We start from the raw sequence: 21,136 nt of genomic DNA, 5'->3' as shown, positions 1-21,136 counted from the left end.
TCCCTGTATATTTTCCTATGTCACTCCCTAGATTTTGTATATTTAATCTAGGTTTAAAACTTCATGTTATGGTATTATTATGATTTAATTTTGAAATCTTATGCATATTCTTTTAAAATTACTGTTGATATTTACAGTTTATAACCCAGTTTATATTTTAGACTTAATTCTATGTGTAACTTGTTTTGTGTAACCAGTACAATTATATCACAACCTTTTCATCCCTGAGTTCTTTATTTCGATTAATTTTCCAGTCAAATAGGTATATTTTTGAGTAATTTTATTCCAGAAAAGTTACATGTTGGCATATTTTTAGAGCTCTTGGATATTTGAAAAATCTCTTGATTTAGTTGCCTTTATGCACAAATGGCACCTTGGCTAGGTATTGAATTCTTGGGCCACAGATTAATCTCATTAAGACTCTAGACATTGTTTCTTTGCTACTTGTGGTGGAGTATTAACCTATTATCTTTACATTGCATCTGCATTCTTTCTTCCCCAAAGCTAAAATCTTCTCTGTTGATATTTTAATCTGCTTGTTTTTTGCTTTATATTTTATAAGAGCTTCTTAAGCTTTTCCTTTACAATACTGATTTATATTTCTTCACTGTCATTTCTGTGCTTTATAGCTTCTGATGCTGATTTGTATTTAAACTTGTTTGGAAAATAAAAAGACACATAAAAACTTTTTCCTTTGCTCTCACAGCACAACAAGCAACAACATAGAAGACAGATTTCTGGGACCAAATGTGTGGGGATTCCTCCCCACCAGGAAACAAGCAGTCAGTTCCATAGCAGATGCCATCTGGGTGTCCTCTAATTCAATTCCTACACTAGCTACCTGGAGATAGTGTCATATTCTACAGTGGAGCTCAGTCCCATAAGACTGCCCCCCACTTCAGATGCCAGTCACATATCCAGGCCTCTGGAACTTCTCACCAACCAGCTGTAAATCAGGGTCCCCCCCTGCCCCCCATCTTGGGTTTAATCAGTTGGCTTGAGCAGCTCGCAGAACTCAGGGAAATAAGTACTTACGCTTTACTGGTTTATTATAAAGGACGCTACAAAGGGTACAGCTGAAGAGATTGCATAGGGAAAGGTATGGGAAAAGTGACACAGAACTTCCATGCACTCTCCGGGCACACCACCCTCCGGGAACCTCCACGTGTTTAGCTGTCTGGAAGCTCCCTGTACCGTGTGCTCTTGGGTTTTTATGGAAGCTTCATTGCGTAGGCATGATTGAAGCATGGGCAACCGTGCAGACATGTGATTGAACAAAAAGGGTATGATCTAAAACTAACACAGTGGGTGGGGAAACCCAGCAAGGCCTGTTTGTTCAGATTCTTCGTGGCCTCTCTCTACAGCATTCAATCCCACCGGGTATGGGGCGGTACCCCTTCTGGAAAGGGGGTCTTATGATCTACAATCAGATAAGGCAGGTCAGAGAATTTTCTTTCTGGCCAGCTCTAAGACAGAAAGGCAGGGGAAGGTCAGAACGAACCAGGAACTGTGGATGAAAATCAAAATATACATATCATAAAATCACAGAACTTCATTATTATCTTCTTATAATACTTACTCATCTCATTAGGTCCTTTCTATTTCTGCCTGCTTCTCAGCTGCTTTCATCAGTATCTGATGTTCTGTATTATTTTTCATTTCTTTTTAGAACCTAAATATATGTAAATGTCTTGAGAGCACAAAACCAGTTCTTCCTAAAATGTGTTCATTTCTGGAAGTGAATATTTTTCACAGTTTGCTTTTCATCTACATCTTAAGTGGTATGTTCTCCATGTTTTATGTTGCAGTTTTTTAATAGGTCCCACGTTGATGTTTTCCATTTTACCCATTCTGCACAGAGTAACTGCTTATCCATAAATAGAGAGGTTGGTGTTCTTTGAATCCCCGTACTTTTAACCTGGCTGCAGTTAACTTTTCCTCCCAGTTAAGTGAGTGGCTCTTTTATGTAAACTGGCTTAACAGCAGCCTAAAGAAGTAGTAAAGAGCCAGAGTGTGGACCTCCTAGCAGCAGGGCTGAAGCTTGGCATCACTTTCTTTTCTGTCTGGAGAAGCCTTGATGCCAGGGGTCAGCCCTCTGAATGCCCAGCATTGGCCAAGCTTCCACAGCTCTTTATACAGTGGCAAAGCCTGGATGCTTTTTGGTGCTGCTGCATCCAGAAGTTGCCCCAGATGCACTGCAGACTTTCTCATTGCTATAGTGGCCACAGGAGCCTGAGATGCCTCAGTCCTTTAAATTGTTGTTGACCTGGAGGGGTGAGATGGAGTTCAGTCCATTCTCCTCTCTGCAGCACAGTGGGCTTTGTGAAACACACATCGAATCGAGTTGTTTCTTTGCTTAAAACGCTTCAGTGGGTCTTCCTTGTCTTTGGATCAAGTTCCAAGGTTCTGCGTGTAACTCCCTCTCCAGTCACATCTCTCTCCACTCCCCTGATGCATGCCTTGTAATTCAACCTCACTGATTTTTTTTTTCACTGCTGCAAATGAGCCATGCCCTATCTTCTATTCAAGTCTATACATATCACTTCCTTTGCCTGAAATACTCCCTAGCCCACCCCCTTGTCTGCACTGGCTGTCACACACATATACACTCTTACAGCCCGCTGACTACTCCTATGTAGCCTACAGGCTTTCACTTAAAAGTTTTTTCTCCAGTTCGTCTCCGTCTCCCTACTTTGTGCTCCCAAAGCAACATGTATCTATTAAAGCACTATCACACTATATTATCATTGTTCAGTTAAAAAAGCACTATTTGTAAGTTCTACAGGTTAGAAACCATGCCTGATTTTTTCACCATTATAATCCTAGTGTGTGTAGGTTGGGATCTAGCACATTGGGTTTGTGTGTGTATGTGGGTGTATTTGTTGAATAAACAGATGAATTAGAGCATTAAATATTCCATTTATTCCTTACCTGACTTTATTGACCCCTTCAAATTCATGGCTGTTAGTCAGGGTCTCCTATTACTTCTGTAAGATACTTTAGTACCATTTTTCAGTGTGGACCAGGTTTGTACTATATCTGTAAGACTGGACTGATCTTATGTGAAGATCATATTTGACAGTCATTGTAAAACACTTATTCACCATGTCGGGCACCTAGAAATAACTTAATACATATAATTTTACTGTTTGAGGTCAGCAGTGGCATTGGGAAATAAAGAGAAAATCTATCCTTTCTCCCCTAAGTTTCATGCAGATGGCAGTGTTTGGAAGAAGACTGCAGGAGCTCTACTGGAGAAGGCTGACTGAGATAGTATCTTTAGGGAAAGCTTAGGTTTCAGTTAAAAGAGAAAGGTGCCCACCATAATGTAGAGTTGCCCTTGAGACATAGTTGAAGGATTAGTAGGCAAACAAAGCCAAGGTGAATTTGGATGTGGTATAATGAGATGGAGTTAGTGGTAAGGGAAGGGGACTGGGACAAGAAGTTTGTGTGTTGACTGGTAGATGTAGATAACTGGGTGATGGAAACTTTGGATATGAACAGAATAAAGACATCTGTTTTTGCTGTAAGAGAGATGAGTTGAAAGATTATTATTTAGGGATTAGGATGACTTAAATAAGAGGAGACAGAAGCAGATAAACATTAATTTAACAAATATTTATTGAGAAGTCAGTAAATATTATTAGCTGGGTGCTGTGCTAAGTGCGGGGATTCAGTGATGAAATAAACAGCTACCACCTATTTATTCATGGAATTGATAGTCCATGACATAGACAGTAGTGAGAAACAGAGGAATAAATAATGTAATTAGCTATAAAATTTTGAACTGTAATAAATGCCTTGCAGGGAAAGTAGAAGGTATCAGGAGAGCATATTAACAGGCAGAACTAATTGTGTTTAGTAACAGGTAGGTAAGATCTCTTTGAGAAAGTGACATTTCAGATGTAGACAGTAAGAATTAGTCAGGGGAAAGGTGAGGATCAGAGTGTTCTAGGCATTGAGGGGGGAAGAATGTGTTCATTATGAGAAATAAAAAAAGGCCAGAGTGGCCAGAGTTAGTGGTGTTTTAGGAGAGGTAGGCAGAAAACATGGATAGGTGTTAGAATTTTATCTTAGATATAATAGGCCCTAAAGACGCCAGTGTTTAGACAGAATGTTTCAACCAGCTTTAGTCCCAGCATGTTGTAGAATAGCCAAGCTTGCCTTCTGTTCTTTAACTTCAGCAGTGAAATAGAAAATCTCCTGTGTGTAGAACAGAGGTTTTGTAGGATAGAGGTTTTAAGAATGCAATGTTATGATCTGGAAAGATATGAAACTCCAGGGCTCAGAAACTTGGGTGACTGCTAGTCAGAAGGATATATTGGAGGCTGAATTCTCTTAACTGTAGAAGAGAAGGTAGCAGGGTCAGAGCAAGGGCCAGCCAAGCTCATTTTTTATATGTTCCTTGTGTGGGGATTGTTGTAATAAGAGTTGACCCTTGACAGGATCATTGATGTTATAAAACTTTTTCCCACAGACTTCACAGTTGAGAGATGACTGGGAAAGATGAGGGCTTCTTCACAGAGTGCTAAGACTCAGCAATCATTTCTTTTCTTTTCCTTGTTTTTCTTTTGTTGTCCTCCTCTTTCCTCTTCCCAGTCACTTGTAACTCCAGGTCAGATTGATGGTTTGTTTGTGGTACCTTGTCAAAGCCATAATGAGCTGTTTGTATCCCCACGTGTTACAGCTCATAAATGGTGTCTGTTTAGTGGTCCACAGCTTACTTGGCTAGACAGTGATGCTAATAAGGCCTGGGTCATGGTTTCCATTTCAGTGCAGAACTCTTAGTTTCACTCTGTTTGTTTATTGCCACAGGCTCTGCCTGTAATCTTATTCACTCTATGGTCTTAAAACCATAGGATGGGGCAATAAGAAAAGATTAGTATGAAAGTGACCGGACTATTGCAAAACCAACACAGGATACTTATTTTAATAATGGTGGGTTAATAGTGTTATCTTCACTGGTAGCACTATGAACTGTTTTCCTCTTCCCCTATGTTTCTCAATCCTGCCCTGTCCCTCAACAGTCAACTCAGATTCCCCTTCTTCATTTTGAAAACTAACTTAATCTGCAGCAATCTCACACCCCAAAGTCTTTTTCAGCACTTAATTATTTTAATTTCTATTTTTTCTATTTTTATGTCTTCTTCTAACTAGCTTTGCAAACTTGGACAAGTCACTGTACCTCTCTGGTCCTAGTTTCCTCATCTGTAAAATGAACATATTAGAGTAGAGACTATCGAAAGTCTGTTTCACCACTGACACTAAGTGTCGAATACAGTGCCTGGCATATATACTGAGGTGAACGGCAGACAGTCCCTGCCCTCATGGAGCTTATAGTCTAAGGAGTGAGAGACTATAAAGAGTAAGTAAATATAAAATGACAGCTTGTGGTATATGCCAGGATGGATTGAATGGAATAGATGCAATGGTGGAGAATAATGGGGGGATGTGCATTTAGATATCTACTTAAGTTGTAAGAGAGGTCCAGAGAATGAGAAGTAACTATCCATATGAATAAGAGGGGAAGAATGTTTCAGGTGGAGAGAACAGCAGATGCAGAGGCACTGAGGTAGAAAAGAACTTACTTAATGCTTGAGGAACAAACAGGGAAGCCATTGCAGCTAGAGTAAAATGTATGAAGGAGAGGTATGGACTTAAGTATATTTACGAGGCAAAAGTAATCAGCCAGAAAATTGTTAGTAGTTACAGGTGGTTCTCAGTGTTTAAGTTATCAGTCAAGGATTTGGTAGTGTGACATTTCATACCAGATTAGTTCAGATTCATGGTGGCATTAGAGATGGAAATTTCTAAAAACAAGTTATTTTCTTTCTCTTTTGCCTGTAGGAAATCGAAAGGGCCTAACTAACCCATTGCCTTAGTTCTGATGTTAAATGACACTAGCCTGCAATATCTGGCAGGTGGAGATTACTAAGAGGGATAATTATTGCCTTTGAAAACTTGCCTAACTGAGCTTTGTGCAACATATATTGGGAGTTCACCAGCAAAGTTTGTGTGTTGACACAGACAATGATACATGCAGAGACTTGTTGAAGTGAAGATTTAGTAGCTTGGTAGGACATGGAAACAACACAGCTCTCCCTTTTTACCAGAGGCTTTTATTTGCTAGGTAGCTCATAACTTAGTGCTCTCTCCTCTCCCTACTGACAAAGTTGTTTGCTTTTAGTCCCTCCTATATTCTATGGTCCTTCTGATCTTCAAGTACAGAGTTGATCATGTCTTTCTCCACCCTCCTTTGCTTGTTGTATCAAGTTCAGAGTTCATACTCAAATCCAAAGCCTCAAATGACCTCCCACCTTTCCTTCTTTAAACCCCAGCCAGAGGATACACTCTAGTCATTTTGGATATCCTCAAGGCCTAACCCTATCTCTATCAGTAAGCCTTCTCCCTCCATCCTGGGCTGGAGCTTTCTTGCTCTGGAGTAGTGGGAAAAGCCAAATGACCTCGGACTATACACCTGATACTTCCAGGTCATCGCCAGGAACTTTTTCTATCCTAATATCTAGTGACCTTCTGCCTTTATTACTTTCTACTCAGGGTGTTCTTTTATTGTCTTATCTGCCATGCCTTCTCAGTGTGCTTTGAGACCCTAGGATCAGGAACCTAGTCTGTAGATCTTGTTGCTCAAATCCAGGTCTGGATACTCAACTGTGCTGCAGTAAAAGAGCATTAGATTTAAAGTTAGACTGATCTGGGTTAGAATGACAGCACTCTCACTTAACAACTTCGTGAACTTGGAAAGGATATTTACCTTTCTGAGCCTTAAGTTTCTTATTTTTAGATTAATGCCTGGTTTTCTTCTGTGCCAAGAGGGTGGTGACAAGAAGGAAGTACAAAGAAAACTATTGGGAATTTTGGAACAAGCAATTGTAGTAGCCACCGTGGTTACTATTTTCTACATTCTGAATTTTAGAGCCAGTTGATAGAATTGTAATAAAGAAGGAAAAAACTTGCAGAAATGAGTCTAGGAGGAAATGTTCTGGAGAAATGTGCCTGAACTTTTAGAGAAAGATCATCCATCTGTTAGAAGATTCCTTATAATTCAGTATGCTCTTGGTTTTCTAGGATTCATGTCTTTAATAAAGAGTATCTAACAGACACGTGGTCCTAATGTGTTAAGTGAAGGGATCTAACCTTCAAAAATCAGTCTCATTCAAAAAATAGTGAACTGTACCCAAAAGTAAATTTCCCTTTTGGACAGTAGTTTGCAATTATAAGTTTTTCCAGTCATCGAGTTGTGTGATTCATGATTATAGTTATTACCTCCTGCACCCTTTCCACTTCCCCATGCCTCTGTGAATTTGGGAAAACAGACATACAGAGATGGTTTGATCACACTTCAAGTCTTTGTTAAGAATTTTAGAGTCAGGCATCTGCAGTTCAAATCCCAGCTTTCCTGCACTCACTGCCTCACACGTGCAAGTTATTCTACCTTGCTGAGCCTGTATCCTCGACTATAAATGAGAATTTTTATGACAGCCCAAGCATAATGACTGCTTCATGATAGGCAGTCAGTGGCTATTGGTTTCCTTTCCCGAGTCCCACATTTCCATTGCAAGCATCATTTTATTTACCTAGTCTGTCTTACTACAATATTCCAATGTTTGGGTATTACAACGAATAAGAAATGTATACAGAATATTTTTATTTTATAACACAAATTGTCTTATACTCAATTATCACAGAGCCTCAATAAAGAAAAATAACATCTAAATTGCTCACGTTCAGCAAGTCAGTTTGGTTTCTGGGGCAGCGTAGATATTCGAGTTGTATATAAGTGTAATAGATAAGACTCAGCAATTTTCCAAGTTACAACAGCTTTTCACCTACTTCTTGGTCATGTTTTCATTTCTCAACCCCACCTGCATCCTAATAACACAGCTGTCATTACTTTGAGGTATCATTTCTGCTGGCACTGTAAGTGAAGGAGTAGAGTTTGCTGTAATAAATGACGTCATCTGCCCTGGGGGAGATGATTGCCAATGAGTTCACTCCTACCCTTTCTCTTACCCCCTCCCTCCCTCCCTCATTCCCTCCCTCATTCCCTCCCTCATTCCCTCCCTCCCTCATTCACTCTCTCCCTCCTCATTCACTCCCTCCCTCATTCCCTCTCTCCCTCGTTCACTCCCTCCCTCCCCACTCGTTCACTCCCTCATTCACTCGTTCACTCCCTCATTCACTCATTCACTCCCTCCCTCATTCCCTCTCTCCCTCATTCACTCCCTCTCTCCCTCATTCACTCCCTCTCTCCCTCATTCACTCCCTCTCTCCCTCATTCACTCCTTCTCTCCCTCATTCATTCCCTCTCTCCCTCATTCACTCCCTCTCTCCCTCATTCACTCCCTCTCTCCCTTATTCACTCCCTCCCTCCCTCATTCCCTCCCTCCCTCATTCCCTCCCTCCCTCATTCCCTCCCTCCCTTATTCACTCTCTCCCTCCTCATTCACTCCCTCCCTCATTCCCTCTCTCCCTCATTCACTCCCTCCCTCCCTCGTTCACTCCCTCCCTCCCTCCTTCGTTCACTCCCTCCCTCCCCACTCGTTCACTCCCTCATTCACTCGTTCACTCCCTCATTCACTCATTCACTCCCTCATTCACTCATTCACTCCCTCACTCATTCACTCCCTCCCTCGCTCATTCTCTCCCTACCTCGCTCATTCACTCCCTCCATCACTCATTCACTCCCTCCCTCCCTCATTTACTCTCCCTCCCTCATTCACTCCTTCCCTCATTCACTCCCTCTCTCCCTCATTTTCTCCCTCACTCATTCACTCTGTTGCTCCCTCATTCACTCCCTCCCTTATTCTCTAATTCACTTCCTCACTCCCTCCCAGAGATATTCACATATCCATCCTGCCATCCCAGGCAGTGGACTCTGCTGGGAATACAAAAAATATCCCTAAACTGAGGTTGCCTGCAGCCAAGTAGTGGGAGGTGGATGCCAACCAAATCATGCAGTAGAGTGATGTTGGTTCTGTAGTAATGGAGGTACAGGTTAGATAGGAGTAAAGAATAGGTGATCAGTTACGTTAGGTCAGACAAAACCAGCATCTGTCAGCAGTGATGGCTACACAGCTGTGCTCGTTATAGGCCTTATGCAAATACATGAGCCAGTTGAATGGTTAGGTATTCTGGGGACTAGGGGTGGCCTTGGCAATTTCTAGGTGCAAATGTGCTTTTCCATTATGAGGCCTCTTTATCAGAATGCCTTTTTAAAATTATTCGTTAAGGTTATTTTTACACTAGAAGAATGAAGGACACCCTGATATTTTTTGAGTTTCAGCAACTTGTCATGTTTTAGAGAATTCAGATAATCTAAATTTTGGTTCCTTTTTATAGTTCTCTAAACTGGTTTTAAAAGACCTCCAACAAAACCAATTCATCAATTTGTTTTGTGGCTCAGATGGCCTGGCACTAAACTGCTTTTGTTAATCACAAATTCCTTAGTTGTAAGTTGAAGACATAGTCTTATTTCTTGTTAAGGGGCTAGAGAGCCTTTGCTATAGTCCCCATTGTTGCTATAGTAGTGGCCTGTAGTGTATCCATAGGTGGTCTCATGTTTAGCATCTTTCAGTGTGCTCTTTTTCAGGCAGAGCAAACTTGTCCTTTTTCCGTCTCCTATTACACTGGGTGGATTTCTGCATCTTATGCCACAAATCCACATCCTTTAAGCTTGGGTGCCTCAAGCTGCACACAGTTTGCCCCAGTCAGTCTCATTATTCTTGGCCTTGCCTTTCACATGCATACTTTACCAGGCTTTTAATTATCCTTAATCCCTTCTCTCTCTCCTTGCTTGCCATAACACTTTTTAAAAACTATGCTTTTTGAGATAATGGTAGTTTCACATGCAGTTTAAAGAATTAATACAGAGAGATACCCTGTACCCTTTACCAAGTGTCTCCCCTTGCAAAACTATTTACAATGTCACAATCAGAATATTGATATGAAGATATAGAACAGTTGCCCTGATGTTTTGATGTATAGGTTCCTTCTCATTATCCTTTTCCTTACTTATCTTTTAGACTGTTCTGTCCTTGCCCCTCTCATATATTCATTGACCTAGGGATTTAGCCAAGTCAAGGGTTCTAAATGTCTTACTTTCTCTTTGATAGGTTGGCTAAATTTTCATGTTGTCAGAGTTTCTAGTTATAGCAACTTATATTTTTCTTCAAATGACTTGTCTAGAATAAATATTATTTTGATGGCTCAAGGTGGCCTTAAAGTTCAAGTGAGGGCCTGGTCTGCTGTGAGCTCTACTTGCCTTAATTTCAGGCACTTCACAAGAGGGTGCAGAGTGTATGGGGCTGTTATGGAACTAATACTTTGGGACTTAAGAGCCCTAATCAAAGGCATCCCCTTCTCCCCACCAAAAGGGCAGTTCTGCACAGAGGATGTGGACGAGTGTCTACTGCAACCCAATGCCTGTCAGAATGGGGGCACCTGTACCAACCGCAATGGGGGCTACGGCTGTGTGTGTGTCAATGGCTGGAGTGGAGACGACTGCAGTGAGAACATTGATGACTGTGCCTTCGCCTCCTGCACTCCAGGGTCCACCTGCATTGACCGTGTGGCCTCCTTCTCTTGCATGTGTCCAGAGGGAAAAGCAGGTAAGGCCCACAGGAAAACAGAGCTGGAAAATGGGGAAGGGGCAGGTAAGCATTCCGGCCACTGTCTTCTTCTCTTTCATCTTGATAGCTGTGTTGTTTGAGTTACCATCTGAAGGAACATATCTCTCAGGACTATTCTTCTGGAAATGTAACCTGCTACCCAAAGTGCTATGAAGTGAATCTTCCTAGGACTTTCTGCTCTCATCTCAACTCTATGTACTTGAGTTTTTCATTCCAAAAAAGGAAAGTTAGTAACTACTGTGTTTGAAGCATCTGCCAAACTCCTTAAGATCTGAAACTGAAAATCATCGCAGAAATTAAGACAAAATGACTAATAAATGGATTCACAGACATCATTTTAAGATGAAATAATCCATTTACTTAGAAGGAGATGGCAGGAGAGAAGCATTTAAGTGCATTTCAACCTTCAATGTTTAAGAAAATATTCCTCTAAAGAGGATTTTTAGACTACAAAGCTAACTTTAGTCTCTCAGTTTAACAGCTTCCAGTTCTAGGTATAAGAGAGCAATGTAGGGAGGAATGTGATGGAAGAAGATAGTTTAGCTGAGAAAACTTTCTGCCCAGCAGTTTTGAAATATTCTTTAGCTGTGCGTTTCCAAAAGTCCCCTCTCCAGCTTTGTGGAAGAAGCCTTAGTTACCTGTCCTTAAGTTAATTGCAGAATGGAAAATCCAGTTCTCATGTGAACTGCACAAAACAAGAAGGCTAGTAATATCCTCAGAGACGTGGGGGCACCTGAGCCAGGAATGTAGCTGCTGTTAAAAGGCAGCTGTAGTAGAGACTGAGGATGTTCAGTTGTTTTTTTCTTCTGAGGCTAGTGAAATGCTGGTGGCCCTGTGATCATCAGGTAGCATTATTTTAGATAACTAGGGTGCCAGATAAAATACAGGATGCGCAGAATGTTTCAGACATACTTATGCTATAAAGGTATTTCTTGTTTAACTGAAATTCAGATTAAACTGGGCATCTTCTGTTTTTATTTGCTAAGTCTGGCACACTATCTGGAGGAGATCTCCATGTTCCTGTGTCCCACTTCTTATTTTCTGTCCTGTAGCTGTCTCTGTCCTGGAGGGCTCAGGGGCAGGGCACTGTGGTTGTCTGGAACAGCTAGTTGCTTTGCTGAAGGCTGGACCGTGCCCCTAAAGTAGGATCCGGCAAAAGGGAAGTTGCCTCTAAATCTCCATCGTGGATTTTGAAGACTCATCATCAGCTTTCCTCTCCTGGGTGAAAGAGAAAGCTCTTCCCCAAGTGAGAGACATTTTCCCTTTGTTCTCTTCTGCCCCACCCTGTGACAGGTCTCTTGTGTCATCTGGATGATGCATGCATCAGCAATCCTTGCCACAAGGGGGCACTGTGTGATACCAACCCCCTGAATGGACAGTATATTTGCACCTGCCCCCAGGGATACAAAGGGGCTGACTGCACAGAAGATGTGGATGAGTGTGCCTTGGGTGAGTACCCAGAGCCTTTCCTGCTCCTTGGCGTGTCTGTCTAGCTCAGCAAGTGTTTAAACTGGAGCACACTTTACTCTACAAGCATGTTACATCCAAACCTCAGATTTCTCCTGTTACATGCCCATTGTTTACAACTGACGTTTGCAGTGTAACTGTGTGTTCCATTCCGGGAATTAAATATGTGGGAGGTCTGTATTTGATTCACAATATAAAGCCCTACCTCAGTGACAGTTTGGGCAAAAGAAGAGCAGAGATGCAGAAGAGTTGAGATTACCTTAGTCATAAAAATTGAGAGTGAGATGATAAAAGGCCCGGCCCTGATGTGTAACAATCATACCTTCATGTGTAGTCCACATTTGTAAAAACTCTGTCTAGTGCTTTAATTCCAGTAATTGGCGCTTGTGTCTTCCAGCCAATAGCAATCCTTGTGAGCATGCAGGAAAATGTGTGAATACAGATGGCGCCTTCCACTGCGAGTGTCTGAAGGGCTATACAGGGCCTCGTTGCGAAATGGACATCAACGAGTGCCATTCAGACCCCTGCCAGAACGATGCCACCTGTCTGGATAAGATTGGAGGCTTCACGTGTCTGTGCATGCCAGGTAACTGGGCCAATCAGTGCCTGGGGTGGTCTAGAGAGGAGGGCTGAGCTGCAGTTCTCTCAGTGGAGCAGTCAGGGTACATAGCAATACCGTGAGCTCTGTCAGCTCACTTCCCCACACTGGGGACTGTGGGGACTGTGGGGTGTCAGGGGTCCCAAGCAAGCCTCTTACTTACAGAGTAAGGCGATGCTGGGATTCTTAGAAATATGCAATCCAAATTAAACAAGCTCATTACATCAAAATCCACATACGTGTAATAGAAAACTTCAGAAGCAATTTACTGTAAGAATCCTTTAAATGAGAAGCTTTCCTGGTCCCCTCATATATTACAAATACCATACCATTCCATTTATAGGAAGAAATTTTACCCACAATTATAAGGGAGTTGCCATTTATCCAAAATGAGGCACATGTATTCTGGGGCTCTTCTGCAGAATGTATGTCTTGAACCAGAGGACACAGCCAAATCCAGCTTGCAGCGACAGATGATTAAGACAACTGGCTGCTCTGCCTGATTAAGAGTGCCAGCTGCTCTAGCCCTGAAATACCTTCCTGACCTAGACCTGCACACTGAGAGCAACAGCAGCTCCAACTTAGCTGGTCATTAGGAATGCAGAGTGCAAATATGGGGCCTGCCACTGTCCAGGAAGTATGGGTTGGTCGCAGAAATGTGGAACAGTCATTGTGAGCATGCTGAGTCTTCTTACCAGTGTCTTTGGAGGTGACACTTCCCCTCCTTCCCCTCTTCACAGTGACATGCGTATCTGACAGCACCCCCTATCCAGCTGATGCTTAGAGTGACTGTGTCCCATCATGGCAGCATCTTTTTTCTCTTTGCAGAAATGTTCATGCTTATAGAACATGCGGCCATCTTTGTAAATTTGTGGTTTCTTGGCTGGAATACTCCTTTCTCTCTTTCTAAGGCATTTGTGTGGTCCATTTTGTTCAGGTTTCAAAGGTGTGCATTGTGAACTGGAGATAAACGAATGTCAGAGCAACCCTTGTGTGAACAATGGACAATGTGTGGATAAAGTGAATCGCTTCCAGTGTCTGTGTCCACCTGGTAAGTGCCACCAGCTGCCCCTGTTTTCTTTTAGAGCACGAAGCCGACTGACCACATGGAGGGAGGAGGGAGAGAATGTGTGTGGGCTGTGCATGAGGAAATAATTAAAGTGAGTACTTGGTGATAGGAGTGTGTGTGTACAGAAATGGGGAATTTGTTTTAGCTAGTGTATGTTCTAAATCCTCTGTGGCCAGAAATCCAAGTCTCTTCTTGAATGGCCCATGACCCCTCTGTCTGTGTATATATTTGAGAATGCTCATACCTCACAGAAGCCTTAGTTGTAGGCTATTTAGGACTTTATTTTTTTCCCCATGGGTCATATTCTTGAAGGCCTCTGTGATTTATTATTTTTAGACATTTCATCCTGTGAGTCCAGAAACAGACAACACATGTCAATTTTTCCAAGATCCTCTTTCTCTCCTTTCCCCCGCAAGCTATTGTTGAAGACATGCCAAAGTGTCTGCCATAGACTGCAGCCTCTGCCCTTGTTTCTTAAGGGGGAAGTTCCCCGTTGCCTCTGAAGGTAGCATTACTTGTTTGAGGGCTCCCTCTATAACATTTCAGTCCTCCTTGCTGCATCTAGAAGTGAAATCTGTGCTGTGAAGAAACAGTGATGGAGACACAGCACAAGTGCCTCTGATGCCTTCAGCTTCATCCAGTTATTTCAGTTGCTTGTTGGGAGAAATAATTCTGTTTGCTGACCCATTGGTGTAAGCCCTTCCAGTAACCTAACTGAGCCGTCTTTGGGTATCATTTTCATAGTAGGGGAAGACATGGATAGTCCTTTGATTTGTGTCATTGCTGCACTTTTTGAGGTTTTACGGGACCAGTATGCCAGATTGATATTGATGACTGTTCCAGTACTCCGTGTCTGAATGGGGCAAAGTGTATTGATCACCCGAATGGCTACGAATGCCAGTGTGCCACAGGTAAGCTGTTTCTCACTTTTTATCACCCCAGTAAGTTCATCTAAACGAAATAGGATGACTAACCTCTGCTAGCTCCTGTACCAGGCCAGTCCACTATCAGGGCTACTTTGTATTTAGAGAGAGCTGCTTCTGGCAGGTTTTGTTTGTTTGTTTGTTTTTTGTTGCTCTTTCTGTTTTCTTCTACAACACCTGCCTCCTGCTCCACCACAATAGTGGTCTGACCTGTATGTTGCCATTTGGTGTCCAGGTCTTTCTGGGGACAGATTTTGGCAGCAGTGAGGTTCCACTGGCTTGATTTACTCCTTTGGAAAAGGGGAGAATTCCAGTTGAAAGTTCCTTTTTACTGGAACTTCTAAGAAGGAGGCCTGTCTCTGTGTTGCTTGAGGCAGGTGCCTGAAAAAAGGTCCAGAAATCTGAGGGCTGAGTGTGTGCTAGTGCAGACATTTTCTGTATAAAAGGTGTTTTAATGCTACTGAAAGTCAGGTGTGGAACTGACAGGAGAGAGAGCTTATTTGGGAAACTTTGTATGTTCTTTGCTGACTGCTGCTACTATAATTAAATATTGTTTGTTCACAGATATTTTACTATTCTGGGTCTGTAGTCACATTTCTCACTTGGGAGTGGATTTTAATAAGCCAAACATCGCCTATTACACATTTGCTTCTGTACAAAACAATATTGTAGGGAAGGGCTTGAAAGTGTTATAAAAGGTGAACATCTTTATTATCTGACTGCTTGAGAAAGAACTTATGAATATACTTTAAGACATTATCTTATTTTAGAAAATGTAGTCTTAAAGGATTTTAGGCCTTATGTATATGATTTCTTTCTGATCACAGAAAAGCAAACTTAGTCACAAAAGTCAGTGCAGAAAGTCAATATTTCCATTATTGGACCTACTTAGTTTAGGCCAGTTCAAATGAACTACATAACTCCCCTTTCTTTTTACAAGCTGTTGTCTCTCATTGGAGAAGTTCTAGGTTTTCTCCTCCCTTGGCCAAATTCTTCTTGTGGAGGATAACCTTCACTGGAGAATGATTAAATCAATGAACTCACATTTAAAAGGGAGGTGAGGCCTACTGGAGCCTTGTAGGGCAAGGTTTAATGTTGGTCTATCTAAGCCTTGAAGGAAGGAACTCTTATTGTCCCTTTTTTCTTTCAAATGCTCATAAATGGTTCATTCATTTTATTTAATGAGTATTTATTTTAAGCATACTACATATGCATAATGCTCTGGGAGGGATTGAAAGGAATGAAGAAAAGTTCTCTGTCTTCCACAGTCAAAATTGGGAAGATAAGATACATGAAAACCATTAATACAAGACCTGTATGTTAGGTTTTGGAGGAAAGGAATACAGACTTCAACATATAATGTAAAAACATTTCCCACTGAAGCCCAGTAAGTGGTGAAGATGCAGTTAAAGTGCCTGTACAGAGAAACCGTCAATCAGTCACAAAGGCGGTTCAATTCTACCAATTTGGTTAGGAAATCTTTATTTTAAGCACAACTCTCCTGACTTGCTTTCTAAATCAGTGCAAATAGTCTTGGAGCTAAAAAAAATAAAAATAAAAAAAGAAAGAGCGATACAGCAATCACAATAATTTGTTGAACTTTCAAAAGGAGAGAACAACTGAGGCCACCAGAAGTGAGGAAGGAGGAGCATGAAGGAGGGTGAGCGAGAAATTGGTAAAGGGCCACAGTAATGTTGAATAGACTAATTTTCCTGATTTGAGCATCACATATTGTACACAGGTGTTGATATTCAATCCTGTACCCCACAGATATATACAATCAATTATGTTTTAATTTAAAAAAAAGGCCAGCAGTATTAAATGTTTCATACATGGGGTATGCAGGTAAATGGATATAGTTACACTTGTGTTCAGGTATGGAGTATCTACCTTGGTTTTTAAGACTCCTTGGTGTAATTCTTTCCGAAGGCTTCACTGGTGTGTTGTGTGAGGAGAACATTGACAACTGTGACCCTGATCCTTGCCACCATGGTCAGTGCCAGGATGGCATCGACTCCTATACTTGCATCTGCAATCCTGGCTACATGGGTGCCATCTGCAGTGACCAGGTTGATGAGTGCTACAGCAGCCCTTGCCTGAATGATGGTCGGTGCATTGACCTGGTCAATAGCTACCAGTGCAACTGCCAGCCGGGCACGTCAGGTGAGCCCACTCTGTTTATGTTTGGATGAGTTTATCACTGTTTCTGAAGGACACCTTACACAGATCTCAGACTTTCTTGGCAAATGTTCAGATACCTAAAAACTAATCCTGATTCTGAGAAGCACAGCCAAAGCCACAACCATAAATAACTTAAAGGCAGATGGCTCTAACCAGTAGAGCGATTAAAGGCAATGGCTTTACCAATCTGATGATTTTGTTTGCATGGATTTTTGATTAAATGGAGGCATACCACTTCAAAAATTAAAATTATATCTTTTAATTGAAAAGCCTCTTGCCTTTGTGGCTTGATTTATTTCTCTTTTTCTTTAAGACTCACCCAACTCAGATCAATGAATTAATTCCTTCCATCCTTCCTTCTTTCCTTCTTTCCAATAGTCTCTTTTCTCTTTCACAGTTCAGTCTTTTATGTGACATTTTTCTTCTGCCACTTGTCTGTGGTGGGGCATTAGGCATTTTGGGGGATTCTGAGGGAGAGGAGATACTTTGCAGCACATCACAGTAATTATAAAGTAGAATGTGCAGCTGCCATTTCCCATCCACAGAGTTCATTGTTGTTCTCTGACCTTGGTTGAATGACTGCTTGTTAGTTGTGAGGACATGCTGCTCCTTGTTGGGGAGATTTTGAATGATTTTCTTAGGCAGCAGCATTTCATAGGTTTCATTCTATTGTATTTTACTTACTAAATGAATGATTATGGTCACGACTGTGGTTGATGGACAGAGAAATACTATGTCCCAGATCAAAGGAAAATATATTAGTGGAAGATTAACCAATGTGTGCCTTTGTTAGAAGGGAACCTGCCAATATAAAGGATTGATTTATGGAAAACTCAATTGTGGACTTCAGGAAAATGGCCTATGTAGGGGGCAGAGGTAGGGGAGGTGGTTAACTGCCCTCATTTTATTTTGTTACTTCCAAATCTATTTCTTCAAATTTGTCAAAGGCCCTGGTTTTCATCCAGGGTCTCATACATGCCAAGTTTGAAAACAGAGTGCTTTTTGAATTGCTCAAGCATATGAAAAACATCCCATGCCTTCACAGCTGAAAATGCCTTCCCCCTCCCCACGTTTAGATAACTCACTGAAAGGGCTGAATAGATCTTTGTGAAAACTTCCAAAAGCAATTTGCTTCCGGGCTGGTCCCCAGACATGAGAAATTGCAGTAGGAAAAGAAATTTGAGAGATTTACAAGTAATTGAATGGATGCCTTTAGAATGGAGGGGCTGTTTTAGGCTTTGCTATCATTCCCATTATAACAAACATACCGGAAACATGAGTGAGTGTGGGTTGGCAAGCACTTTGTTTTCTCTGGGATTATAACATTATGCCAGGGTGTATAAGGCGTGTTTTCTGGAGAGGATGGAGATGACAAGGTATAAGTAGCTCTCACTGAGGAAGGCAAGAATAAATCTGAGCTGTCTTCAGGCAGCATGGAAAGGAAGGCCCAGAATCTCTGAGAAACCTACCAAATCCATTTCTCTAGCTGTTTGAAGAATTAAAGCAAAGAGATATAGGCAACATAAAGAAATGTTGATCTGTAATGGGTGGAGAAAGAGCTGGCATGTACCAGGGAACTGGGTAGAATATCCGTTAAATGAGGCATTATGAATAGACTCTCAAGATTTAGAGTAAGAATCCCTGATCCATTTATCATATGGTCTAAATATTTGTATTCTCTTTTAATTCCATTTTTCCATCAACTTTTTGAAGTATTCTAGTACTACCCAGAATGTCTTTCAGTGCTTTCTATCATCTGTGCTTTTATGATGGTGAACAGTTTTAAGTTTCTTGTGGTTTCAAGTAACAGAAGCCAACTTGAGGTAGCTTAAAGAATCATTTAAAACAAGCAAACAACAACAAAACAAACAAGGAGAATTAGCAAAAGCACACAGAAGCATCTTACAGATTTCAAACAAGAACTGAATAAGAAGTCATTGGAGAGAACAGCAGGAAGCAGGGCAATTTGCACACCAGAGGTTACACAATTCAAATTTCAGCATTATTAGCCCACTTGGATTCAAGTGTCTGTTCCTGCTCAAATAAGTCAAGGACATGGGGCTGAAGTCACTTGGGATTACCAGGGCTTCATGGGCGGGGCTGCCTATGTGTATTTTGGGTAAAAGAGGGTTGTTAATCAAGGGCTAGAAGCATCTCCTATAGGTGTCCACTTGTATACAAGAGATATGTAAATCCTTTCTTTATTTATGGCTAGTGAGGCAGGATGACCTCATTCGTCACAGCAAGACAGTATGGCATGGTGGGAAGAATACAGAGCTATGGAGCCAGAGAGACAGGTTGCAGATCACAGCTGTCCTGCCCTACCTGTGGCACTGTGCAAGTCAGCTATGCCATCTGTAAAATGGGTGAACACAGCTAGATTTTTAGGTTGGGTGAGGGGCTTAGAGAAAACCTATGTGAAGTGCAAAGCAGAGTGCTTTGCACATAATATGGTACAATAAGTTTTTCATGTCATAATTATCTTTAGTAAATATTAATACATTAAGTGTGAGTGAATCAAAAGTATTACATTTTTTCCTGGATGTTTTGTTCATTTCCTTATTACCAAGTTTTATTTTTAGGCTTTTTAAACTACCAAGTATTCTTCTGTGATACTCAGAAAACATCAGTAATATAAAATAAATAGTGAAATATCACGAGTATTTTTACAAAGTAATAATGATATATAGTTAATATATCTGTACTGTTTAGTTATTTATGTCTATAACTGAGCCTGTGTTAGCATAGACAGACTCTTCCATCCATCTGGGGAATGGACCAGGAGGAGTAAGGCAGCATACCTCAGGAGGAAGTTACCAGACTCTTTAAGATTTATCCTGAACTTTAGCCCATAATGCTGACAGTCAGTGTCAAGCTTACAGTGATGGGTACAAGTTCCAAAACTCTAATTTTGATTTGAAAGCTCAAATTATATCTTTGGCCTAAAATACTGTCAGTTGTTCTTTCTGAAATAACAGGTTTACTCCTTTCACGTAATATTTGCTAAATATTCAAGTCTGGTTACCCTGGTTTGTCTGTCAGTTGTTCTTGGAATTAAAATGGGGGTCCATGAAGAAAGCAGCTATTTCAGCTCACAACTCAAACAGCCACACAACTCCTTTTCCTGGAGACAGCTCTTCACCTTGGCAGACCATAGAAGTTCTTTATGTGTCCTTCCCATTTCATCACACAGAATGGTAGATGTGTTCTTGAGGTTTGAGATTTAATACAATTAAAACATTAATAACTTTAAACTTCTTCACCAAAGTCAGTCTTAAGTGATACTGGCATTTTTGTTTGTTTTAACTGTGAGCATGTGCATGTGAAGATGAGAATGACTGCTAGTACAGGTTGGTGCCACTGCTTTGATTCCTGGTGAGATGCCAGTAGCTTTACTTCCATTGCTGCTTTGGCACCATCAGTGTGAATGTCAACACAGTGAAAAAGACAAATAATGGCTAAATTTGTTTAATAAGACCCTGAGTCTGTGGACTGCACTTTGAGAACTGCTGCTTTATTCTGCTCAGGCTTGGCTGGATCTCCTTAAGTTTCTTAACATACAGCATCACAAGCATCACAAGTCTTGGTAAATGTTGAATGGTTTCTCTTTGGTGTTCTCTTGGCAGGAGTTAATTGTGAGATTAATTTTGATGACTGTGCCAATAACCCTTGTGTCCATGGAGTCTGTATGGATGGCATTAATCGCTACAGTTGTGTCTGCTCACCAGGATTCACAGGTAATGCTCCTTTTATCGGGAGGCCCCTCTCCTTCAGCCCCATGAGTTTGGAAAATGGCACCTCAGAGAAAATTTATATTCAAATGTGTCCTATTTTTTTTACCTCTTTTGGAGGGTTAGAAGTCTATTTCTGTGCTTCCCTAGAAAGTCTTATAGGCTTTTCATAAATTGAAACATGACACATTTCATTCATTAGGGTTTTTAGATTGCGTGTTCATTGCTACCTGAAAAGAATTCCTAGACAGACTCTAAGTTTTCGTCACTGTGCTTGAGTTAAGTTGCTTCCAAAGCCACCTTAGTTTTTCTACAGGCAGTCGTCATTGCCTTCTGTAAAGCCATACTCAAGGTAAACTTCTATGAAAACTCTAAATGTTGTTTCTGGGTACTTCCTCTTCTGTAAGATTGTTGGATGAGGCCAGAACTTGGGAGTGTAACTCTAATTTGGCTATCATGAATGAAATCTTTCTGCCTAGGAGGAATAAAGTACATGGCTAAAATAGTTTTAAATATGA

The 21,136-nt window shown here is 41.2% G+C and overlaps 1 protein-coding gene across 1 annotated transcript in view; it reads left to right on the top strand.

The window, feature by feature from the left end:
• NOTCH2 (notch receptor 2) overlaps positions 1 to 21,136 on the top strand; it is a 137,372-nt gene that overhangs the window by 76,824 nt on the left and 39,412 nt on the right. Inside the window, exons 6-12 of the mRNA XM_063104308.1 lie at positions 10,395 to 10,628; positions 11,943 to 12,098; positions 12,514 to 12,702; positions 13,652 to 13,765; positions 14,581 to 14,694; positions 16,636 to 16,869; positions 20,514 to 20,624. Coding sequence (XP_062960378.1) covers positions 10,395 to 10,628; positions 11,943 to 12,098; positions 12,514 to 12,702; positions 13,652 to 13,765; positions 14,581 to 14,694; positions 16,636 to 16,869; positions 20,514 to 20,624 — 1,152 coding nt within the window. The remainder of the gene's footprint in view (positions 1 to 10,394; positions 10,629 to 11,942; positions 12,099 to 12,513; positions 12,703 to 13,651; positions 13,766 to 14,580; positions 14,695 to 16,635; positions 16,870 to 20,513; positions 20,625 to 21,136) is intronic.

Source organism: Cynocephalus volans, chromosome 8, assembly GCF_027409185.1.
Source record: "Cynocephalus volans isolate mCynVol1 chromosome 8, mCynVol1.pri, whole genome shotgun sequence".
Lineage (NCBI taxonomy): Eukaryota > Metazoa > Chordata > Mammalia > Dermoptera > Cynocephalidae > Cynocephalus > Cynocephalus volans.
Note: the sequence above shows the minus strand (reverse complement) of the source record. Positions and strands in the feature narration are given on the sequence as shown.